This window comes from Alosa alosa, chromosome 2 (genome assembly GCF_017589495.1).
Source record: "Alosa alosa isolate M-15738 ecotype Scorff River chromosome 2, AALO_Geno_1.1, whole genome shotgun sequence".
Lineage (NCBI taxonomy): Eukaryota > Metazoa > Chordata > Actinopteri > Clupeiformes > Clupeidae > Alosa > Alosa alosa.
The window spans coordinates 4,593,898-4,613,318 of NC_063190.1; the positions used below are offsets into that span (position 1 = coordinate 4,593,898).

The 19,421-nt window shown below is 41.4% G+C and overlaps 1 protein-coding gene across 4 annotated transcripts; it reads right to left on the reverse strand.

The window, feature by feature from the left end:
* Positions 1–344: 344 nt before the first annotated feature.
* LOC125310649 (pyruvate dehydrogenase (acetyl-transferring) kinase isozyme 3, mitochondrial-like) lies at positions 345–19,124 on the reverse strand. 4 transcript variants are annotated; one of them, XM_048268273.1, is made up of 12 exons: positions 18,639–19,124; positions 13,535–13,676; positions 6,168–6,239; positions 5,201–5,385; positions 4,428–4,511; positions 4,040–4,123; positions 3,835–3,911; positions 3,605–3,706; positions 3,335–3,448; positions 3,045–3,158; positions 2,748–2,863; positions 345–545 (listed from the first exon to the last, which is right to left on the reverse strand). In XM_048268273.1, exons 1-12 carry the CDS (start codon positions 18,739–18,741, stop codon positions 494–496), a joined length of 1,245 nt encoding a protein of 414 aa, XP_048124230.1. In that variant the 5' UTR covers positions 18,742–19,124; the 3' UTR covers positions 345–493. The 4 variants fall into 4 exon arrangements, with proteins under 4 accessions (XP_048124230.1, XP_048124238.1, XP_048124254.1 ...); XM_048268281.1 differs by having other exon boundaries at positions 424–545; positions 4,046–4,123; XM_048268297.1 differs by lacking the exon at positions 345–545 and having other exon boundaries at positions 1,674–2,863; positions 4,046–4,123; positions 18,639–19,117.
* Positions 19,125–19,421: the final 297 nt, after the last annotated feature.

Consider the following 19,421-nt stretch of genomic DNA (forward strand, 5'->3'; position numbering starts at 1 on the left):
GGTGGGGTGGCGAGCTCGGAAGCGAGTCCACCACATCTTGCTCAGGCCCTTCTCCATGTTCACCAATGGTGAAGTCCGTCCCGACGCCTTGCAGATCTCAGTGGCCAATAACAAGGCCACTGAGCGGGTGATGGGGAACCTGTGGGCCGCCATCCAGAAAATGTAGCCCACCAACGCCTCCTCCTCCTCCGGCATGAGGGCCCGGTTGGTGTGGGGCAAGTGGCCATACTTGCCCTTCCTCCAGTCCTGGAAGGTGGTGTGGGGGATTCCGTGAATGAAGCCATTGCTTGAAAAAAATTTTGGTCCTGGATGTAATTCATTTTTTTTGGAAAACTACACCGGTACCGATATACAAGTACACAGAATGTCATTACAAATTACTAGATAGATAAAAATGTCCCTCACACTGGAACCACGTGCTTTGCTGACTCAGGCTCCCAGTAGCATAAAAAGCATCAGTCTCGAGTCAAGGAGGCAGCCCTTCAGAGACACTCTAAAGATCTACAGCTACAGGTGAGTGTTGACTTTTACAAATTGTAGTTTGTCTGTAGAACAAAGACACACATTATATAAATATTGTTACCTTCATGCTTGGTGAGAAAGATGATACTCTATAAGCTTATTTGTGTGTAATTGATCATTACTGTATATGTTATGTATAGAACACGATATAACTATAACCATATTTGTAACTGAGCTGCATTTGATGGTATTTTCATTTTTTGGTTTGGCTGGCTTGGTTCTTTTATTCAGTTGGTGATGTTGCAGTCATATGGCCATTTTGTGTGTTTTTTCTTGTTCTTTTAAATAATGCATTTTCAATTACTTACATAATAAATGTATATAAGCTAGATTGTTTTTTCACACCAAAATGAGAAGAGAAAAACTCAATATGTTAGCTACAGTGTACAGTGCACATTGATTATTATGTTATTTTAATATGTGTTAATTTTACACTGCATTATTTTGGCCCAACAACCTTTAGAATCGGACCGAATTCCCCTTTAATCTGATTTGCGGTTTGAGCAGGTTCACAAAGCCTAGACAATCCAGCTCCGGCACGTCAGAATTTTTTGTTGGTGCATGCTTGCAGTGTGAGCAGTGTGAGCGAGAAGTAGCCTGCTGTATGAGCACATCATCATGAGCAATTATGTGAGGTCATGTGAGTTGCTATGTCCTATGTGACTTAAGAAAAGTGTGTGTCCTGCTTTAGGCTTTATTCTTTGAATTTTCTATTGTAACATTTCGACCCTTTGGTGTGAGTAATAAAGCTTTGTAAGAGAGAAGCACTGTCACATGTTGTTTTCTTTTCTCTTCTGCTGGCCGTTTTCGGTGCACCTGCCTTTTATAATCAGGTCTGTCGGTCTGCCTGTGTGTCTGCTCAATGGTCCAATGTACTGTGTACTGGTCCAATGTACTGTACTCTGATATGATGCAGAGGGTCACCATATCTTTCGATTCCTCCCAAATAATCATGTGTATCTGACTCAGAATGCAGATACTGGAATTTGGTTTCACTTTGGATAATATTGCGAGACGAGGGTGAGGCTCGATAGATCTAACATTTTTGGTACTGAGATATGGTTAGCAGAAGGCAGTAGTGCTACTGTTCTCAACGAGACAGCATCAGCAAATTTCAGTCTTATGAATATAATCCAAACTGGCAAGAGAGGTGGTGTAGGTGCTTCACATGCTGTCCAAAACCTTTAATAAACGGGAAGTACTATGGAGAAACACCATGACGACAGAAGCCATGACAAGAGAATGCAGAACTGAAAGAGAAACTGTCAAAAATGTTTCAGACAGATCTCATGCAGTCTCTATTGAAATACAGTATACAGTATATTACTACACTGCTCCTATACACTGCAAATATCCTAATGATGATGTTTATCTTATTTCAAGAGTATCCGTACACCCCTGCACTAAGGATGAATGACTGTAAATGTAAAATATAATAAAAAGTGAAATACTCAGTTGGAGGATGTTCAGGAGCGTCAATCTAATCGTCAATCTAATCCAAATAATGCAGTCAAAACTTTGACAATCACAAATATCCATGATCACATCCATGCATCAAAAACAGCACAAAGGAGGCAGATAATGTAAACTGCATATTGTGCTGAAAAACACAACAGCAGCATTAGATATTAAACGCTATACACATGATGTGTACTGTATATAACACATACACATGTCAACATAATAGTTTATGTGCCTAAGAATGTTTAAAGTGCAATACAACAACCTCAGTAACATATCCATATTTTTGACTGACACAGCCATTGTTAAATTAGTGTAAACTTCATGAAGCCTCTAAAACTTTGGCATAACAGATTTAAATCTCCACCTTTACATCCACGTGTGCTGTGTTCACAAAAAAAGAAAGAAAAAAAAGTGAGACAAACCAAAAAAAGCCTAGGATGTACTTCCACCAGCATCAGTAAAATAGTATGTAAACAAATATAAGTAAACAAACATTTCCATTATTTTCTGTTGTTGCAGGCATATAGTTCATTGCTACATTCTATGATCATCATTCTGTTTAGACAGCTTAAGTTGTGTTCCTGCATTCAGCAAGCTTCTTTACGGACTCTGCTGGATATGACACCATGGAGACGTATGCGGCCCTCCAAGCCCTTTGTGTAACAAACTGGCAGTGCACATTTCAATCACAAAAATAAATAAATGAATAAATGCTAACACAATCTCTGCTGCCTGGTAAAGTTTATCGGTTTGATTTGTACTTGTGAGGGTCACTGCTCGGGTTGCTCCAGTCATCTGCTTCAGGGCCTGTCTGGTAGTGCCGCCAGGCTGACTTGTTGAAGACCGGAAGACGTTCAAAGGACTCACTTGACAGGGCCTGTGGATTAATTACATCATAATAATGGACAGACGACCATTAGAAAAACAACCAACAGTAAGGATAGAAATACAATGCTAACATTTTATGCCTACTAGATGCCTACTAGTCATAAACAAATTATATTTTGTATTGTAACACTTCTAATAATATGTAACAAACAATATGTGATATTTTAAACCTTTAGGTAAATGACTGCATCAGTCCCCACTCCTTCCATTGAGTATAAGTTGAGGTCTCCTTGGAAGTAGCGTGCATACAGCCTGGAAATGGGCAAACCATAGCCAAATCCTGCCTAAAAAAATATAATTACAATAAAAGTGTATTCAACTGAAAGAAAAAATCATTCTCCATCAATCATTCACACACACAAACACAGAGGTGGAGGTCAGAATTATACATTCAGAAATGTCCCCAACCTTGTGATCATAGATCATGATCATGAATCATGTCAGTATGAAATCTAGCTACCAGAGGGACTGCAGACTGTGAGGAGTCCAGACTCGGCGCAGGTGCAGTTGAATACATGTAGTTAAAGAGCCTGTCCATTTTCCTGAGAGGCACTCCACCACCCATATCACTGATCTTGAGAGAGAATGAGAGAGAGAGAGAGAGAGAGAGACTGTAGCCATATGGACTTTTACTTGTGGATTTGCATAAATATTTAAAATTGTCAAATGATTTGAATAAGTGGCATCATTAACACTAACCCTTCAAAACCTCTCCCTTCTACGTACTAACCTTTATTGAAAGGTCCTCTTTTCCAAGGGTCACCAAAGCTGTGACTGGAGGAAGCCCTTTGTCATTGTCCTCATGCAGCTCCACTGTGGCTCTCATGGAATTCTTTCCACAGAATCAAACACATCAACCAAGGTACATCACACAAAACAACATGACAACACATAGAAGAACTAGCCTATTCAAGATCAATAGAGGTAGCGTTGTCTCTTGTTGGAAATGGTTTATCATACCTTAAACAGTTCAAAGAGCATGTGGAAGAGATGTGAGGGAACATACACCACCTGGATAGGCTTTTCTTTGGATTTAGCTAGGGGACACAGAAGTGGTCATTATGAGTCCAGCACTGAGGTTTGGAGAGTTGTAAGGAATGTAGGAGATCCAAAACATCAAATGAAGAGATACAATGAATGCAAAACAGAAAATCCAATTCCTTACACTCACTGTTGAATTCCTGAATGACAAGATCTGGCGCCATCATGTAGTATTGCTCACAGAGCATCTTGGCTGTGTCGTATGCATCTGGCAAGTTCAAGGCCATGAATAAGGATCCAAGGGAATACACGCTTACATAATAGAATATTAACTGTATGCAATGTAATGTGGACGTAAAATATTAACATCCCATTAGTGCATGTGTAGGTATGTTTTCTGTACCAGCATCATATAATTTTCAACTTGATTTTTAAACTTTAAACTTGGCCTCAAGCCTTGTGCCTATGGTCGAATCACAGCCGTGAGTAGGCTGCATCCTTCCGCAGCCCCACTCTAACTCGTGCCCTATTGCTCAAGCACACACAAGACACTGTCAGTGTAATCCAGTTACCTCTCACCACTTCAGGCACGTTGCAGGCAGGGTCAATGCCTCCTATATGTTTGGGATGGGCAGTGGCATCACCGAAGAGGAGTGCTGCCATAGGATATCACATTTTAAACAACAATGGTTAAACAAGGACAAATGAGCTCATTTCTGATTGCATGCCATAAACACTACTATATTGTAAGGGTATACAAATGTGTCCAATCAATAGTTGTCAGTGTTTAGTCAAAAGTTGTACATTCCATAAGGGGGAAACTGACAGTATCAATTTTATATGGATTTCACAATGAGCAACATTCATAGAAGAAGTAAGACCAGATCATACAGAGCCTGCGAAGGGGGATTTATTTAGAGCAATAGTTTTACGTTCCCTTGCAATACTATTGCGTTTTCTTGCAATATTGTTGTGTTCCCTCGCAATATTTTTGCATTCCCTTGCAATAGTTTTGGGTCCCCTCGCAATAAGTTTTGTGTTCCCTCTCAATAGTTTTACATTCCCTCACAATAATGTTGCATTCCCTTGCAATAGTTTTTTTCCAAGGGAATGCAAAACTATTGGGAGGGAACGCAAAATCACTCAGTGGGAATGCAGAAATGATTGAAAGGGAACGCAAAAACATTGTGAGGGAACATTCAGTTACCTCGATAAACAGAGATCTATATAAAAAATAGCTGGAATTCTCTTTTAACTCTAGATGGTTAGATGGAGGTACACAGCAACCCACATATGTTTATAGCTGGGCAAACAGAATACAAAATGTATGTTAAAATTCACCCACTATGCTGGTTAATAAGCATGCGGAAGGATATTCGGTTGGTATAGAAACGATCCAGGAAGTACTGTACGTTGCTGCTGATGAAGGGGTCAAAGCCATACTTATCCTTGTACTCGATCACCCCCTGGGCCACTGTGGGCACTACATCATTGTGCCGATTGCGTATCTTATTAAGGGTGTCCAGAAAGCTGAAAATTAAAGTTAAAGATACAGTCCACCATTCAATTTCAGCTTTGTGAAAGGTTGTTGATATTTGAGGTCAACAACCAATCATATTTCAACCTTTCAGTGCCCCTGAAGCACCTTTTTGAGCCACGGGGTCTGTTCGAAACGGGTAAAACTGCTGCCTTTTAAGATATCTAACTGGGGAGCAAAGCAGCAAGTGAGTTTTCAGTAATGGCTGCTGAATCTGTTTAAAATGTAATTTTTGTGACATTATTTTGCTTAGATTTGCAGATTTGAGAGGAGAAATAAACAATTTACTATCTGATTATGCCATTGCTGTAACCATTAATAGCGTCTGGTCTGATATATCTGCCGGCTGTAAAACTAATTTATACGGTAACGTAAGCTAATTTAGTTTAATGCCCAGCCTTTGCTAACGTTATAACATACAGTAGTGTTAACCAAAGATTCTAGAGTGCTACGCTCATTTTTAAAAGATGCATTTAATCCAAAGTCATGTCTAGTGAGACAGCTCTCTATATAGGGAGGGAGGCAGCAGGCAGCTGTCTTCTGTTTTGAACAGACCCACTGTCTTTGTTTACCTCTTACAGAAGCAGGACGGCTTACAAGCACAGTGTAAATTCTGAATGGACAGCTAGAGGACCATAACAAGCAATTTATTTAAAAAAAATATATATATATATGGTTATAATTGCGGACTCCACCTTAATAAATTACTTAGTACATTTGTGTTATTACCTCAGAAGCATGATTAAAGATATATATGCATATGTAATTCACACACTCATTCAGTGTACGACCACTCTCTGGGCTTCGGGCTTCAAATTCTAGCAGCTCCTCAAAACTCTGCATATACCTGAGGGGAAGAAGACACAGAAACACACTTGAGAAGCACTGTGCAACCCATGGTTCAAAATAGAATAATAAAAAGACTAAATGAAATAACATACAAATCAATAAATAGTAATACATATAGATAAGATCTTCCGTAATAAATGCACTTTTTACCAAAAGCCTTCAACTATTAGTTTAAAGTGAGTTTAATAACTTGTATTATCACCCCTTTTAAATTAATGCTACTGCCCTGTTAAGACACCTTCCTAGTCACAAGGTAGTTGAGTTGTAAACACTTCGGTACGTGTCCATTATTGCAGCGTGAATACGCTTGCAGACGCCTAGCCCTCTCCCCGTTGCCGCTTGTGGGCGTGTAGTAGGCTAAATTATACTGCTCAAAGAAATTTAGGGAACACTTCAATCATACACTGGATCGGTACTCTGACACTGTTTGGTTCTGAGCACAAGTAAAACTTTTGAGGCGAGTGTTTTATTTTGCAAGAACTGTCAGACATTCTGTGAATGTATCTTGAAAAGACAAAGAGGTCCAGGGTGCTCAGGAAGTTCCAATCAGAAATTTGAAGGTGCTCTTTGGGTTCGGGAATCCAGTAGTAAATAGAAAAAAGGGGGTCCAAGGCACTCTTCTTCAAAAATATAAAAAGCCTTTATTTAACTGGCTAATTCATCATAGAACGTTTAAAAACATAGGGAGAAGCAACCCACGCGTAGCGACACAAGCAGCCTTCTTCAGGGTGTGCTTCACAGACAAACAATTTTGAGTCTTTCTCTAGACTCTGACTTTGTTAGTGTGTTGTCTAAGGGACTTTCTTTCTCTCCCACTTACCATACAAATGAGTTCAATACCAAGATGGATCTATTTAGATTCTACCGCAGTCTTCATCTCAAAGTTTGGCATCACCAATACAATCAGATAAATGAGAACACAGCCAAAAGATCTCCCTTTAGACCGAAATCATACTTAATGCTTCCAGTTTCAAATGTGACGCTGACTGCTTTTACAAAAAAGGTGGACTTCGACATTTAAAGACTGTTCCAATCATCAAACCAAAAAATAAGAGAAAATTTGACCAAAACTCAAAAGCTGGCCATAGATTACTTGGCAAAGAATAAATCCATAATTATCAAACCAGCAGACAAAGGGGGAGCTGTCGTGATATTGGACAAAGACAAATATGTTGAAGAAGCCTTACAGCAATTGAACAATCAAGACTATTATCAACGGCTGTTATCCAATCCAATTGACAACACAAAAGAGCGCTTGAAAAAACTGTTGCTCACAGCTAAGGACATTGGATGGATTTCAAAACAGGAACATAGTTTCCTTTTATGTCAACATCTGAGAAAACCCACCTTCTACATGCTCCCTAAGGTTCATAAGTCTCTTGTATCTCCTCCTGGCAGACCTATCATATCGTCCAATGGATCTCTTACAGAGCCAGCCTCGCAATTCATGACTTTCACATTAAGCCGCTGGCTCAACAGCTTCCTTCCTACATACAAGATACTACTCATGTGTTGAAGGTTGAAGGTTGAAGTGATTTGAATGTTCCAGACAACTGTTTTTAGTCACGTTAGATGTGAAGTCTCTTTACACTAATATTGCTCATGACGATGGACTGAAAGCCCTACAGCATTTTCTGAAGAATAGGCCTACAGACTCTTTGCCTCCCTCTGAATTTATTATCCAGCTCACCGAATGGACATTAAAAAACAATGTTTTCCTTTTCCAAGACCTTTTGTACATTCAGGTTCAGGAGTACAAGAAATGGGTGCGTGCTTTGCCCCTAACTATGCTAACCTGTTTTTAGGTTTATGGGAGAGGGATTTTGTCTATTCAAACAAATACAGTGACAAGATAAAATGGTGGGGGAGGTATATTGATGATATTATTTTGATATGGGGTGGTTCTTATGAAGAACTGTTGCTGTTTTATGATCATCTGAACAACAATAACAGGAATGTAAAATTGTGTATAGAAATATACCAAAACTACCATTAATTTTTTAGATCTAACCATTTCTCATTTTTAGATCTAACCATTTCTAGTGGCAATGATGGTAAGCTCCATACTACTGTATATCGTAAAACTACAGATAGGAACACCATGTTGAAAGGAGATAGCTTCCATCCAAATTGGCTTAAAAATAATATGCCTTTTGGCCAGTTCCAACGTCTTAGACAAATTTGTGATACTGATAATGAATATGAAGTGCAAGCAAAAATAATGTCCAACCGATTTTTACAAAGGGGCTACCACACAGAAACTATACAAAATGCCTATAGGAAAGCTCAGTCCATTCCTAGATCAGAGCTACTCCAGAAAAAGAAAAGGTGGTCCTCTGAAGAAAAAAAAAACAAGCATATTTTGTTACAAAATACAGCTCTTTAGCTAATCCTATAAAAAGTATAATACACTCAAATTGGAATCTCATCGAGAGTGATTTCTGCACCACCAATAATCAGCTTTAGGAGGGCTCCCACACTACGTGATAGGCTAGTACCAAGTCATCTCCCTGCTAAAAAAACCAGGTTACTTGGTTTCATAGACAGTTAAAAGGTACCTACAGATGTGGATCTTGCAATCATTGTTCCAACATTAAAGAATGCAAACAATTCTGTGATTTTAAGACAAACAAGATGCATAATATAAAAACATTCATTAATTGCAACACTACGTTTGTGGTATATAGGCTATCATGCAAATGTGGATGCTTTTACATTGGTCGAACCAAGAGACGCCTTAAAGATAGAGTATGTGAGCACAAAAACGCCATTAGAAAAGCTAATTTGGATTACCCTATGGCAAAACACTTCCAAAATGTGCACACCTGCAATCCAGAAGGCCTTATGGTAGAGGGTTTAGAAACTATTAAAAATAACATTCGGGGTGGTGACCGATTAAAATTACTTTTACAAAGAGAAACATTCTACATATACAATCTACAGGCCACAGTTTACCCTGGGTTGAATGAAGAAATAGATTTCAGTCCTTTTTTGTGATCATCTTTTCTCTGTATGTATTTGCTTAGGCTTAACTGGTAATATTCTTTCTTTATACCTTGTACTCTCTCTGGAGGCTTATATTTACGATGTATAGCCACCTAGTGGATTATTTTTGTCTTCATTTTTTGTCTTTTTTGTATGTGAACATTTATAGCCAGCCACCTAGTGGACTGTTCTGGCATGTTTCATTCAGGTGTTTCCAATTAGCCTACAAAAGGGGAAATTGTTTGTCTGTGAAGCACACCCTGAAGAAGGCTGCTTGTGCCGCTACGCGTGGGTTGCTTCTCCCTATGTTTTTAAACGTTCTATGATGATTTAGCCAGTTAAATAAAGGCTTTTTATATTTTTGAAGAAGAGTGCCTTGGACCCCCTTTTTTCTATTTAATTCTGTGAATGTACTTTGAGAATGGAGAAAAGGGTGGAAGGTTTCAAAAAATGTGTTTTAACAATTGTGGAAAACTTTAAGTGTCCCCTTAATTTTTTTTTGAGCAGTATATATGGTGTAACATTTTATTTTATCTAATTACACAATGCCAGCTAATGTAGGCTACTAAAGTGGAGGTAGCCTACTTAACACATAATACTGTTAACCAATATTGCAAGGAGTTTTGCAAGGAATTTTAATATATTTATTGAAACACTCACAAATATCACTGACATGTTCCTCCAAAGCACCTTCTGTCTTGGTTCAAGTTACCAACAAGGTCTTTTAGATAGGGTGCAGTGGCAAACCTGTTCTAAACTTAATGGCTTAGCCACTATATAACTTAATATATTTTCATTAAACCAAGACGATTATCAGGTGGAACAAATATTTCTGGCAGGCTATTGTTCAGGACCAGTAGACTAGAGCAAAGGAGCAAACTTGTTTACCGAAAATGTACTTTAATTGGCGCCATAGTCGCCTCGCGTTAACTGCTTTCATTTGCATAAAATTCAACATGACCCAACATCTTGACGCACCGCCTCTGCTCAAATGGCTGCGACGCCTTCCTGAGGTGCATTGTGGAAGCGTTAACGAGGGTTATGCATATAACCACAGAGTTTTGGATGACCGCCAGAGGTGGGAGGTGTTGGGGGGGTCTCAACCGGAGTGCCTTTCAGGAAACGGGTCACCAAGGCATGGGAACCTACCGTCCTCCCCTCAATTCTGCTATGCCGCGCTGAGATGGCAGCTGTATACAGCTTGATGGTGGAAGATGTAAGTCCCCTGTCAAAAAGTGACTGAAGGAACTGCAGGATGGTTGGTAGGGATTGCTGACCACTGCTGGTTCACTTCAGCGGCCAAACCCAGAGCTGCAGCCGAGCTGGATCCGGGTGCCAGATCTGGCCACCCAGCTGTGACAGCAGGTCCTTCCTCACTAGAAGGCCCCAGGGTTCTCCGTCCAGTAGCCGCAGCAACTTTGGAAACCAAACTAGCCTGCCGACTCAAAAGGCGTTGATGGGCCCACAGCAAGAGCTGCTGCTACTCCCAAGCACTGGTGTCTCCCTGGCGGTTGGTGTAGTAGGCTACACCGTTGTTGTATTGTCGGTCCTCACCAGTACATGTCGGCCTGCCACTTCCGGGAGGAAGTGTTGTAGGCCGAGCAATACTGCCTGTAGTTCTAACACATTTATGTGCTGCTGCCGCTGCAGCAGACTCCAGCAGCCTTTGACTGTTCAACACTGCCAGGCCACACCCCATCCTTCCCGGGAAGCATCCGTCTATGGGCAGAGGAGCCATCTGCAGCAGTGACCCTCACTAGCCTGTGTCCGTGCTGTGCCGGATGAAGGTGGAGGTTGTTCAGCCACCTCTGAAGTGGGTAGTAGTGGTAAGAGGCCCAGCGGGACCAGGGTAGAGGCAGCAGTGAGCATGCCAACCAACTGTTGGAATGTCCTTAGAGTTAGTGACCTGCCCCTTCTGGAGTGGCCAGTCAGCTGGCGGATATTGTGAACCATCCTCTGGGAGGGGGTTGCCCTCATTGTCCGCGAATCTAATTGCATGCCTAAGAACAAGGTCTCTTGACTGGGTACCAAAGAGCTCTTCCGGTGGTTGATCTTGAGCCCCAGCTCTGAGATATGCGCAACCACTGCAGCAGCATCTATACGGGCCTGTGCCTCCGACTGGGAGCAGGTCAGCCAATCGTCGAGGTAGGGTAGAATACGTATTCCCTGTGCCTGCAATGGTCCCAATGCTGCTGCTATACACCTGGTGAACACACAGGGTGCTAGCGCTATGCCAAATGGTAGGACGCAGAACTGGTACGCCTGTCCCTTGAAGGCAAACCGAAGGAACTGCCTGTGATGTGGTGCAATTGGGACATGAAAGTACGCATTCTTCAGGTCGATGGTTGTGAACCAGTCACTCTCCTGAATGCTCTGGAGAACTTCCACAGTGCACAGCATATGGAATTTCAGGACCTTGAGGTGGGTATCGAGAGGTCTTAGGTCTAGAATCGGGCGGAGACCACTGTCTTTTTTGGGAATTATGAAATATGTTGAATAAACCCACCTTCCTATGTCTGCCTGTCGACTGGTGTAATGGCCCCTTTTTCTAAGAGAGCGTTGATCTCTTGTCTCAGGGCTAGGGCCTTCCCTGGGTGGCAAACGATGGTGTTCTTGACCCCTCTGAATCTTAGTGGTCGGCATCGAAATTGGATGCTGTAGCCCCTTGACAGGGTTGCTAGCACCCAGGGGTCTGGTGTTATCACTTTCCAGCGTTCGAGCTGCTGGCTGGAAAAATGGCCGCCCACCGGTGTGATGCGGTCATCGTCTGCCTGTCTGCCCCCTCTGGTCTCTAGAGAGGCGACGCGCCTAGGTTCGGGTGTCCTGTGCAGAGCCGTGAGTCCGGGAGGTGGTGGGGCGACGAAAGCCATATGTGCGTTGTGACTCCTTGTGGGTAACTGGCCACAATGCAAGTGCTGGCGCTGGCCCCCTTGAGGTTGGAGCCCTGTGCCTGAGCTGGCTCACCTGGCGGAGACTGGCAAACTGTTGTCTTGCCTGTACTACCTAAGCGCTTCTATCTACTGTAGGGCCTGCTGTGCGGCCTGACCAAACAACTCCCCGGGGAGGACAGGGAGAGAGTGAAGTACCCTTCTGTCGGGCTCTGCCAGTGGGAAGTGGGCTAGCCTTATTTGGCGGCTAGCGAGGGTTAAATATGCCATCAGTCTACCGAGTTCTCTAGACATGTAGGCGAGGGCCTGGAGTGACGTGTCACACAGCTCCTGAGACGACGTCTGGTCTGCCCCTTGCAATGTCTGGGCGAGGGCCAGCATCAGGTGGGACATTGAATTCCCAATGCATCCCATATGTGCTGCCGTGTCATAGCTTCTTACGATTAAGTCATCCTTGACACGTCACTATGCACGGGGGCAACTGGCGTAAGGTGTTAAGTTTTCATTGGGTGATAGAACCAGGGCTGTCATTGACGGCTCTATGTTCGGCATGTTCTGAAGACCATAGGTGGATGCGTCCTGCATGGCCGCTAGTGCCCTGCAGTCCCTGGGGAGATGGGAAAGCCGCAGCTAGGCTAGCCCAGGTGGACCACCCAGCATCTCTGCAGCTTTTCAATATATGGGGCTGAGGGTGGCACTACCAATGTGGAGGGCTGCATGGAACCTCTAAAGAAGGCATTCTGCCTAGGCACGGCCGCTGGTGCTGCATCCAGTCCCAAACGGGCTAATGCCGCCTTTAAAGCTGGCTGAATTTATGGTCAAATACTCTGTACGAACTATTGATGGTCGAATACTCTGTACGCTGTACTGACTTGTGGCTTGGGAGCTGGTCTGAGAGCCATGAGAGGCAGATTCATGTGGCTTAGGTTCACCCAGCACCAAGCTCTCTGAAGCCCTGATGGAAAGTTCGTCCTCGCCCTGGGCTTTGACTGCTGGTGACAATGATGGCAGTGGTAGCTCAGCCTGCCAGGCTGATGGGGTTTCAGCGAGAACGCTGCTGCCCTGTACACTCTGTGCTGGTGGCTGCAAATTGGTGAGCAGAGCTAGATTGGATTCGCTTGAACTCCGCGGTCATCTTGTCTACCTTTAGAGCTAGGTCACTCTTCTGTTTCTTCCCTCTAGGGGGCCCGACAGCTGGCACAGGACGAGTACATGTTCAGCATGTAGATTGCTGTTAAAGCTGGAGATGTGATACACTTGGCCCGTCTACTAATCACGTGCCACCGATAACTCTGCTTTAGGCAGCTAGGCGGGAGAATACCAGGCTGGTTAAATAGATAATGCTAATATACTACACTTCTAGTTCTAATATACTACACTTCTGCACAGTCTCTCCACTGGCTATGTCGCATCTACTCACCACTTCTGCACATGTTTGAGAGAGGGTTGACTGAGCAGATTTTCTGGCAACAGAGTGACCTCTCGCATGGTGTTGGCCAATCGGACAACGAGCTCCTTCCTCAGGAACATGTAGGAGGTCTTCTCACATGCATTCTCCCGACCTGCAGAATCACATTGACTTAATGGTTATGGATGGTACAACAACCCATTCATATTGAATCAAGACACTTTTTGTGAATGAATGAAAGAGCAGTGGGGATGGCTTTACTTGCTGAAAAGTGACACTCATTCAGTGTTTTATAAAATCCAAATCCCACACTTGAGTAGAAGTACAATTATTTGATCAGAAAATGACGAGTAAAAGTAATCTATAAGCATACCACTTAAGTAAAAGTCTTAAAGTATCTATTATTTGCAGTATTTAAGTATGACAAGTGCCCTATTATAAAACATACTTAAGTACTGAAAGTAAAAGTACAAAGCATAAGTAAAAGCTTTCAAGGCCAGGTAGGGTGACAACCCCCTCCATTCACTATGCTTTAAATAAAAAAGAAAGCAGTCAGAACTTAAGATAAGCTATTAAGTTCATGCAGCACCTTAAAACGTGGTGCCTACACTTCACACACAGTGTCTTTGAAGCCTTAACACTGGCTGCCATTCACTGTTCACTGCTGCTTCCTTTTATAGGCCTATAATGAAGTTTATCCAACCTGTTTAGAAAGGCAGCGACATCACACTCCATAAACACACTTTGAAAGCCTAAACAAAAGTGCTATTAATGCAAGCAAGTAAGAGTTGTAATTGAATTCAGCTTCTTACAAAAGCCTGCAAAGGCCTTGGTGTGCTATGTCTTAACTATATTTGCTAGGTCTTAACTCTCTGTCACTATGTCTTTATTCATTTCTATGGTACCTTACTGAACAAGGGATTTTCTGTGCATGGATGTTGACCAGTTCTTGGCCCCTCAGTGTATGATGTGGCCCCTGTCTCAGAAAAATCCTAGAACCGCCACTGGTTTATAGGCTAAATAAAACATAATTTTGCCAAAAAGTAAAAAAGTTGACAGTGGATTATGAAAGTTAATAACAATTAAGTTACTCGAACTTGTTTCATTTTCTTTCTCTCCAGACATTTCCCATTATAGAGCAGATGGTTCTGTGCAACCTCTCCTAAAGGTATTCCGCAAGATACAGCATGGAAATAGGAAGAGGCCACTAAATGACTTCTGATAAAAAGGCTTCAAATGGTTGGAGTATTTCATCTTTAGTGTTTTGCTACCCCTTCCGTAATTTTTTCGCTTCCAATTTCCCCATTGTCTGTCTTCAAATCAGAATCAGGCTTTTCTAACTGGAAGCAAGACAGTGCCTTCAAAGACCATTCCAAATCAGACCATTGTAAAAATAATTGTTGAAAACAACATTTGTGTAAATATGATGTAGTTGTTGCTTACATGCTGTGTGTGTGTGTGTGTGTGTGTGTGTGTGTGTGTGTGTTTGTTTATTTAAATGTATGCAAACTGGCAGTGAAAGTGTTTTTTTCTGTGCATGGATGTTGACCGGTTCTTGGCCCCTCAGTGTATGATGTGGCCCCTCTGTGGCCCCTGTTTCAGAAAAATCCTAGAACCGTCACTGGTTTATAGGCTAAATAAAACATAATTTTGCCATAAAGTAGGCCTAGGCTATATAGAGGGAGTGCAGCTTCACAGAAGAGAACTTCTGACAGCAAATTTGAGGAAAAGTTGGTAAACCACCCCTCTTACCTAATTTTAGGGTGCTGATTCTGAATATTTTGTTTACCAAGCTCAATTCTGAGATCTAAGCTGCATAATCAGCATTTTAACATAAAATAGCGATTTTTTTGATTATTTTTCCCTAAATTGGGTTGATTTCAAAAGTAATCACTAAAACCAAATAAAAGTGCTCTCTAAATACATGTTTGAGCATTAAAAAAGCCATACTATAGTTTATTAACATATTTAATGGGAACATGATTACAGTTAACATGTAATAAACTCGGAAATTCTAATCAAAACACAACCATAATTTTTATTGCTAACATAGTGTCACTCATGTGGTGTTAAATGCATTTTATCACAATAACAAGATGCACAGATAACCTTCAACTTCAAACTCAAAGAATGTTAAATGCATTTTATCACAATAACAAGATGCACAGATAACCTTCAACTTCAAACTCAAAGAATATAGCCTACAGTACATATGAACTTAAATAGCGGGAATAAGTCTAATGCAGAACTGCATCTACCATCAGCAACAACCGACAAGTAAAAATTTTTTTTACTTCCAGTAACACTGGATATATATATAAGTATATATACTCTTTTGATCCCGCGAGGGAAATTTGGTCTCTGCATTTATCCCAATCCGTGAATTAGTGAAACACACTCAGCACACAGTGAGGTGAAGCACACACTAATCCCGGCGCAGAGAGCTGCCTGCAACAACAGCGGCACTTGGGGAGCAGTGAGGGGCTAGGTGTCTTGCTCAAGGGCACTTCAGCCGTGCCTACTGGTCGGGGGTTCGAACCGGCAACCCTCTGGTTACAAGTCCAAAGTGCTAACCAGTAGGCCACGGCTGCCTCCATGTGTGCTTGCCTTCATACTAGAGCTTGATAATGTGCTCTTCTAATATGCCATTGAGCAGCATCACTTGTTAGTGGTAGAGCCTCTGATCCTCAACATCTAGAAAACAGAGTGGCTCTGGCATAGTGTTGTCACAATATCAAAAAGTATGACTTCGATACAATGCCTGCCATAAATATCTTGATACTCAATACTGAAACAATATCCAAATCCTAAAATATCTGGAAAAGAAAGTACGCAGGCCTCCTCCAAGTGTATTGAGTCATTTTGGTCAATTCTGGGTTTTAAACGTCTAAACTTTCTACATAATTATTATTTTTGCAGTCAGCAAAATAGTAGTTTGTGTGTGATTAAGTCCTTTATTGTTTGTTATAGCTCATTTATATTGTGTGGTGTTTTGGCAATAAATTACCTTTAAATAGCCAAAGTAGGCTAGATCAAGGTCAGTGTTCAAATTACAGCATGCAAATCACTTAATGCTGCTAATCTTTAGGCCATCTGATCTAGGCTACCCTAGGCCTTCCCGTGTTTATGGGATTTCTTTGACAGTTGCAAAGGGGAAAAAAGTGTCTTCTTTGCTCCCTGTGTAATTTAATAAGTATGTTTCAACCACTCAGGTCTTAATCAGATAGGCCTATACACCATTATCTGTTTTGCTATCATTTGCACACATAACAAATACCAAATAACAATACGAAAGTTTCTCACAAACTTTCCTGCATACCCTTAAATGTGCTGTAGTCAGATGGGTGTCCTAAAGACATACTGTAACTAGATCTTGAGCATCTATTACCAGTGTTGAATGAGCAGTTTTTGCAGTGATCACTACTGGACATTCCACGTTGCTAGACAGCACCTGTGAGGATAGACTTATTTCCACTTCACAAATAACCATCACTATCTGCAATAACTACAGTACAGGGACATTAATCAGTTCATAGCTGAGGATTTGTCCTAGGTCCACTTTCCTTTCAGCATCATATGCAGTAATGATGCACTGGAGAATGTTTCTTTTTGTTGCACTATAAAGGATATCTTGTCTAAATTCTTTGCAAATAATGCAATCTCCATAGCACTCTTCAGCACTCCTCAAACATGCACATTCTTCCATTTTTCTGCAGTGAGATGTTTTAACTAGGCAAGCACATTTCAATTTATATTTTAATTTTAGCTTATTTTCACTTGCTACTTGAGGGTCATTGGGGTAATTCCTGTCCTGTCCTACAACATATATGATACATAAAGAGTATATTAATGCCTTATTTTTTGCAATTCCTATGATATCTGATGGCAAAACCAAAAAGTATGTGAATTATGCTAATTATGCTAATTAGCAAGCTTAAAACTCAAAATTGAGCTTGGTAAACAAAATATTTGAATTCAGCACCCTCAAATTGTGTGAAACAGCTCTTTTACCGACTTTCCCTCAAATTTGCAAACAGGACTTTTTCTGAACGTGTTAGCTATCTGCTCTCCTCTCAGCCTTATCCATTGTGAGCAATAGGCAAAAGGACGTTATGAGAACCGTTTAGACTCTTTTAAAGTGACAATGCACCATTTATCAATACTTATCAAGTATAACATCAAGTTAAACATCAAATTGGCAGCATTTCTTTAAAAACATATTCAATAGACACTAATGCACAGTAATAGTGTAAATTATTGGCCTTTTGTTTTGCTTTCTTTTTTCTTTTTTTTTTTTTTTGAGGGGGCGCCAATATTGTTGTTGCATACCCCTCAAAAAAATGGGTAGCTGCGCCCCTGGCTCTCCCTCTAATAGGCCTAGCGTTACAAGTGTTCGTAGAAAGGCCTGATTTACAGACACTGTTAAAGTGCCATAGGCTGGTTTACCAAAGTTCTGAATAAAACGAATTGGTGCAGTTTTAACATCTTAAACGTGTAACCCCACACAAGCGCACGTAAGCAACGTGGTTGCAGGGATGTCCTATTTTGGAATTTTACCCGGATACAACGAATACTATTTTTTGATTGGATGTCGGTGGCTTTTTATTTTTTTCCAGAGCTATGCGGACTTACTCCTATGTCAAATGAATGACGCACAATATACAGACGGCGCCAGGTGTTAAAAAAGGATAGGCTACAACATTTCATACAAATTATGAAAATAATAATTTCTGCCGAGCTTCAAGCCACTTTTAGCTGAGGCCTGCTGGTAAGTTCACCTTTAAAATAACGTGAGCTCGTGCCAAATTAGGTTTCTGTTTTCGTCCGGTGCCTCATACGTGAAATCAGAGAGCCAGGCGACCTTGAGGCTTGAGTTTAGCCTACTTGTCAGATATTCAAAATATTTTTTTCCCACTCCCACCCACTCGTTACATTAACTCCCTTATCACGTAGAGACATGTAGGCTATGTATCTAGTAGCCTAGGCTACGATATGAATTAACAGCTTCAGCGTTTGAACTGAATCTACTGTTCGAGTAAAACTGCACGAGACACGAGGCTAGAACTTTGCTGTATCCTGAAAGCCTATTGCTGGATGGGCGCGTTTATGTACTTACCGAAATCGAGAAACTGCTGAATTGACATCGGTGAAGGTGAAAATCTGGAGTAGTATTCGATTTTAGTGTTGACATTTTTCATCAAAAAGTTGATTAACCTCATTGCTGCTACAATGCCCTATTAGGAAAACTTGGAAATGAAATCGTTCTCGAGTCAAAGTAGCCTAGAGTGTAAAATTAGCACTCGTCCAAAACATGAAATCTTGAAGATCTCAAACATTAATTCGTAGAAATATGCATGTCGTCATTGTGTTCCCTTTTAATTTATTGTAGTTAATCGTGCATGCATGAGACTCTAATCCTAAACACGTGACATGTTCCAGCAACTGTTTGACGTGCACAGCGCTATTGGGCCAACAACACTCCACCTCACAACAACTTGTCACAAGACCAATTTACATTTTGGTAGTCAGAACCATTTTAAAACGGCAACGTCTTATAAATAGGCCTATAGGCTAGATGTCAACGGTTGACTTTGTCATTAAAGGAACCGTATGTAAGACATGTATTTCAATGAATCATAAAATGGCCCTGATATGTCACTAGACATTAAGAAATCATGTTCATTTCAAATACTTATATCACTGACAACAGTAGTCCGGCCAAGATATTGTCATTTAAAAAGTGAAGTTGCAGCCCTCAACTGATGTTGATGTGTTTTGTCATGTCATGTTGTGTTTTGGCCTGATGCACCACCCTCTACCTATCTACTAATCACAAAGTCAGTAGTGTTTCGGCATCTGGGTGGGCAACCTTGAGTCAGGGGGGAGGGGGAGGGGATAC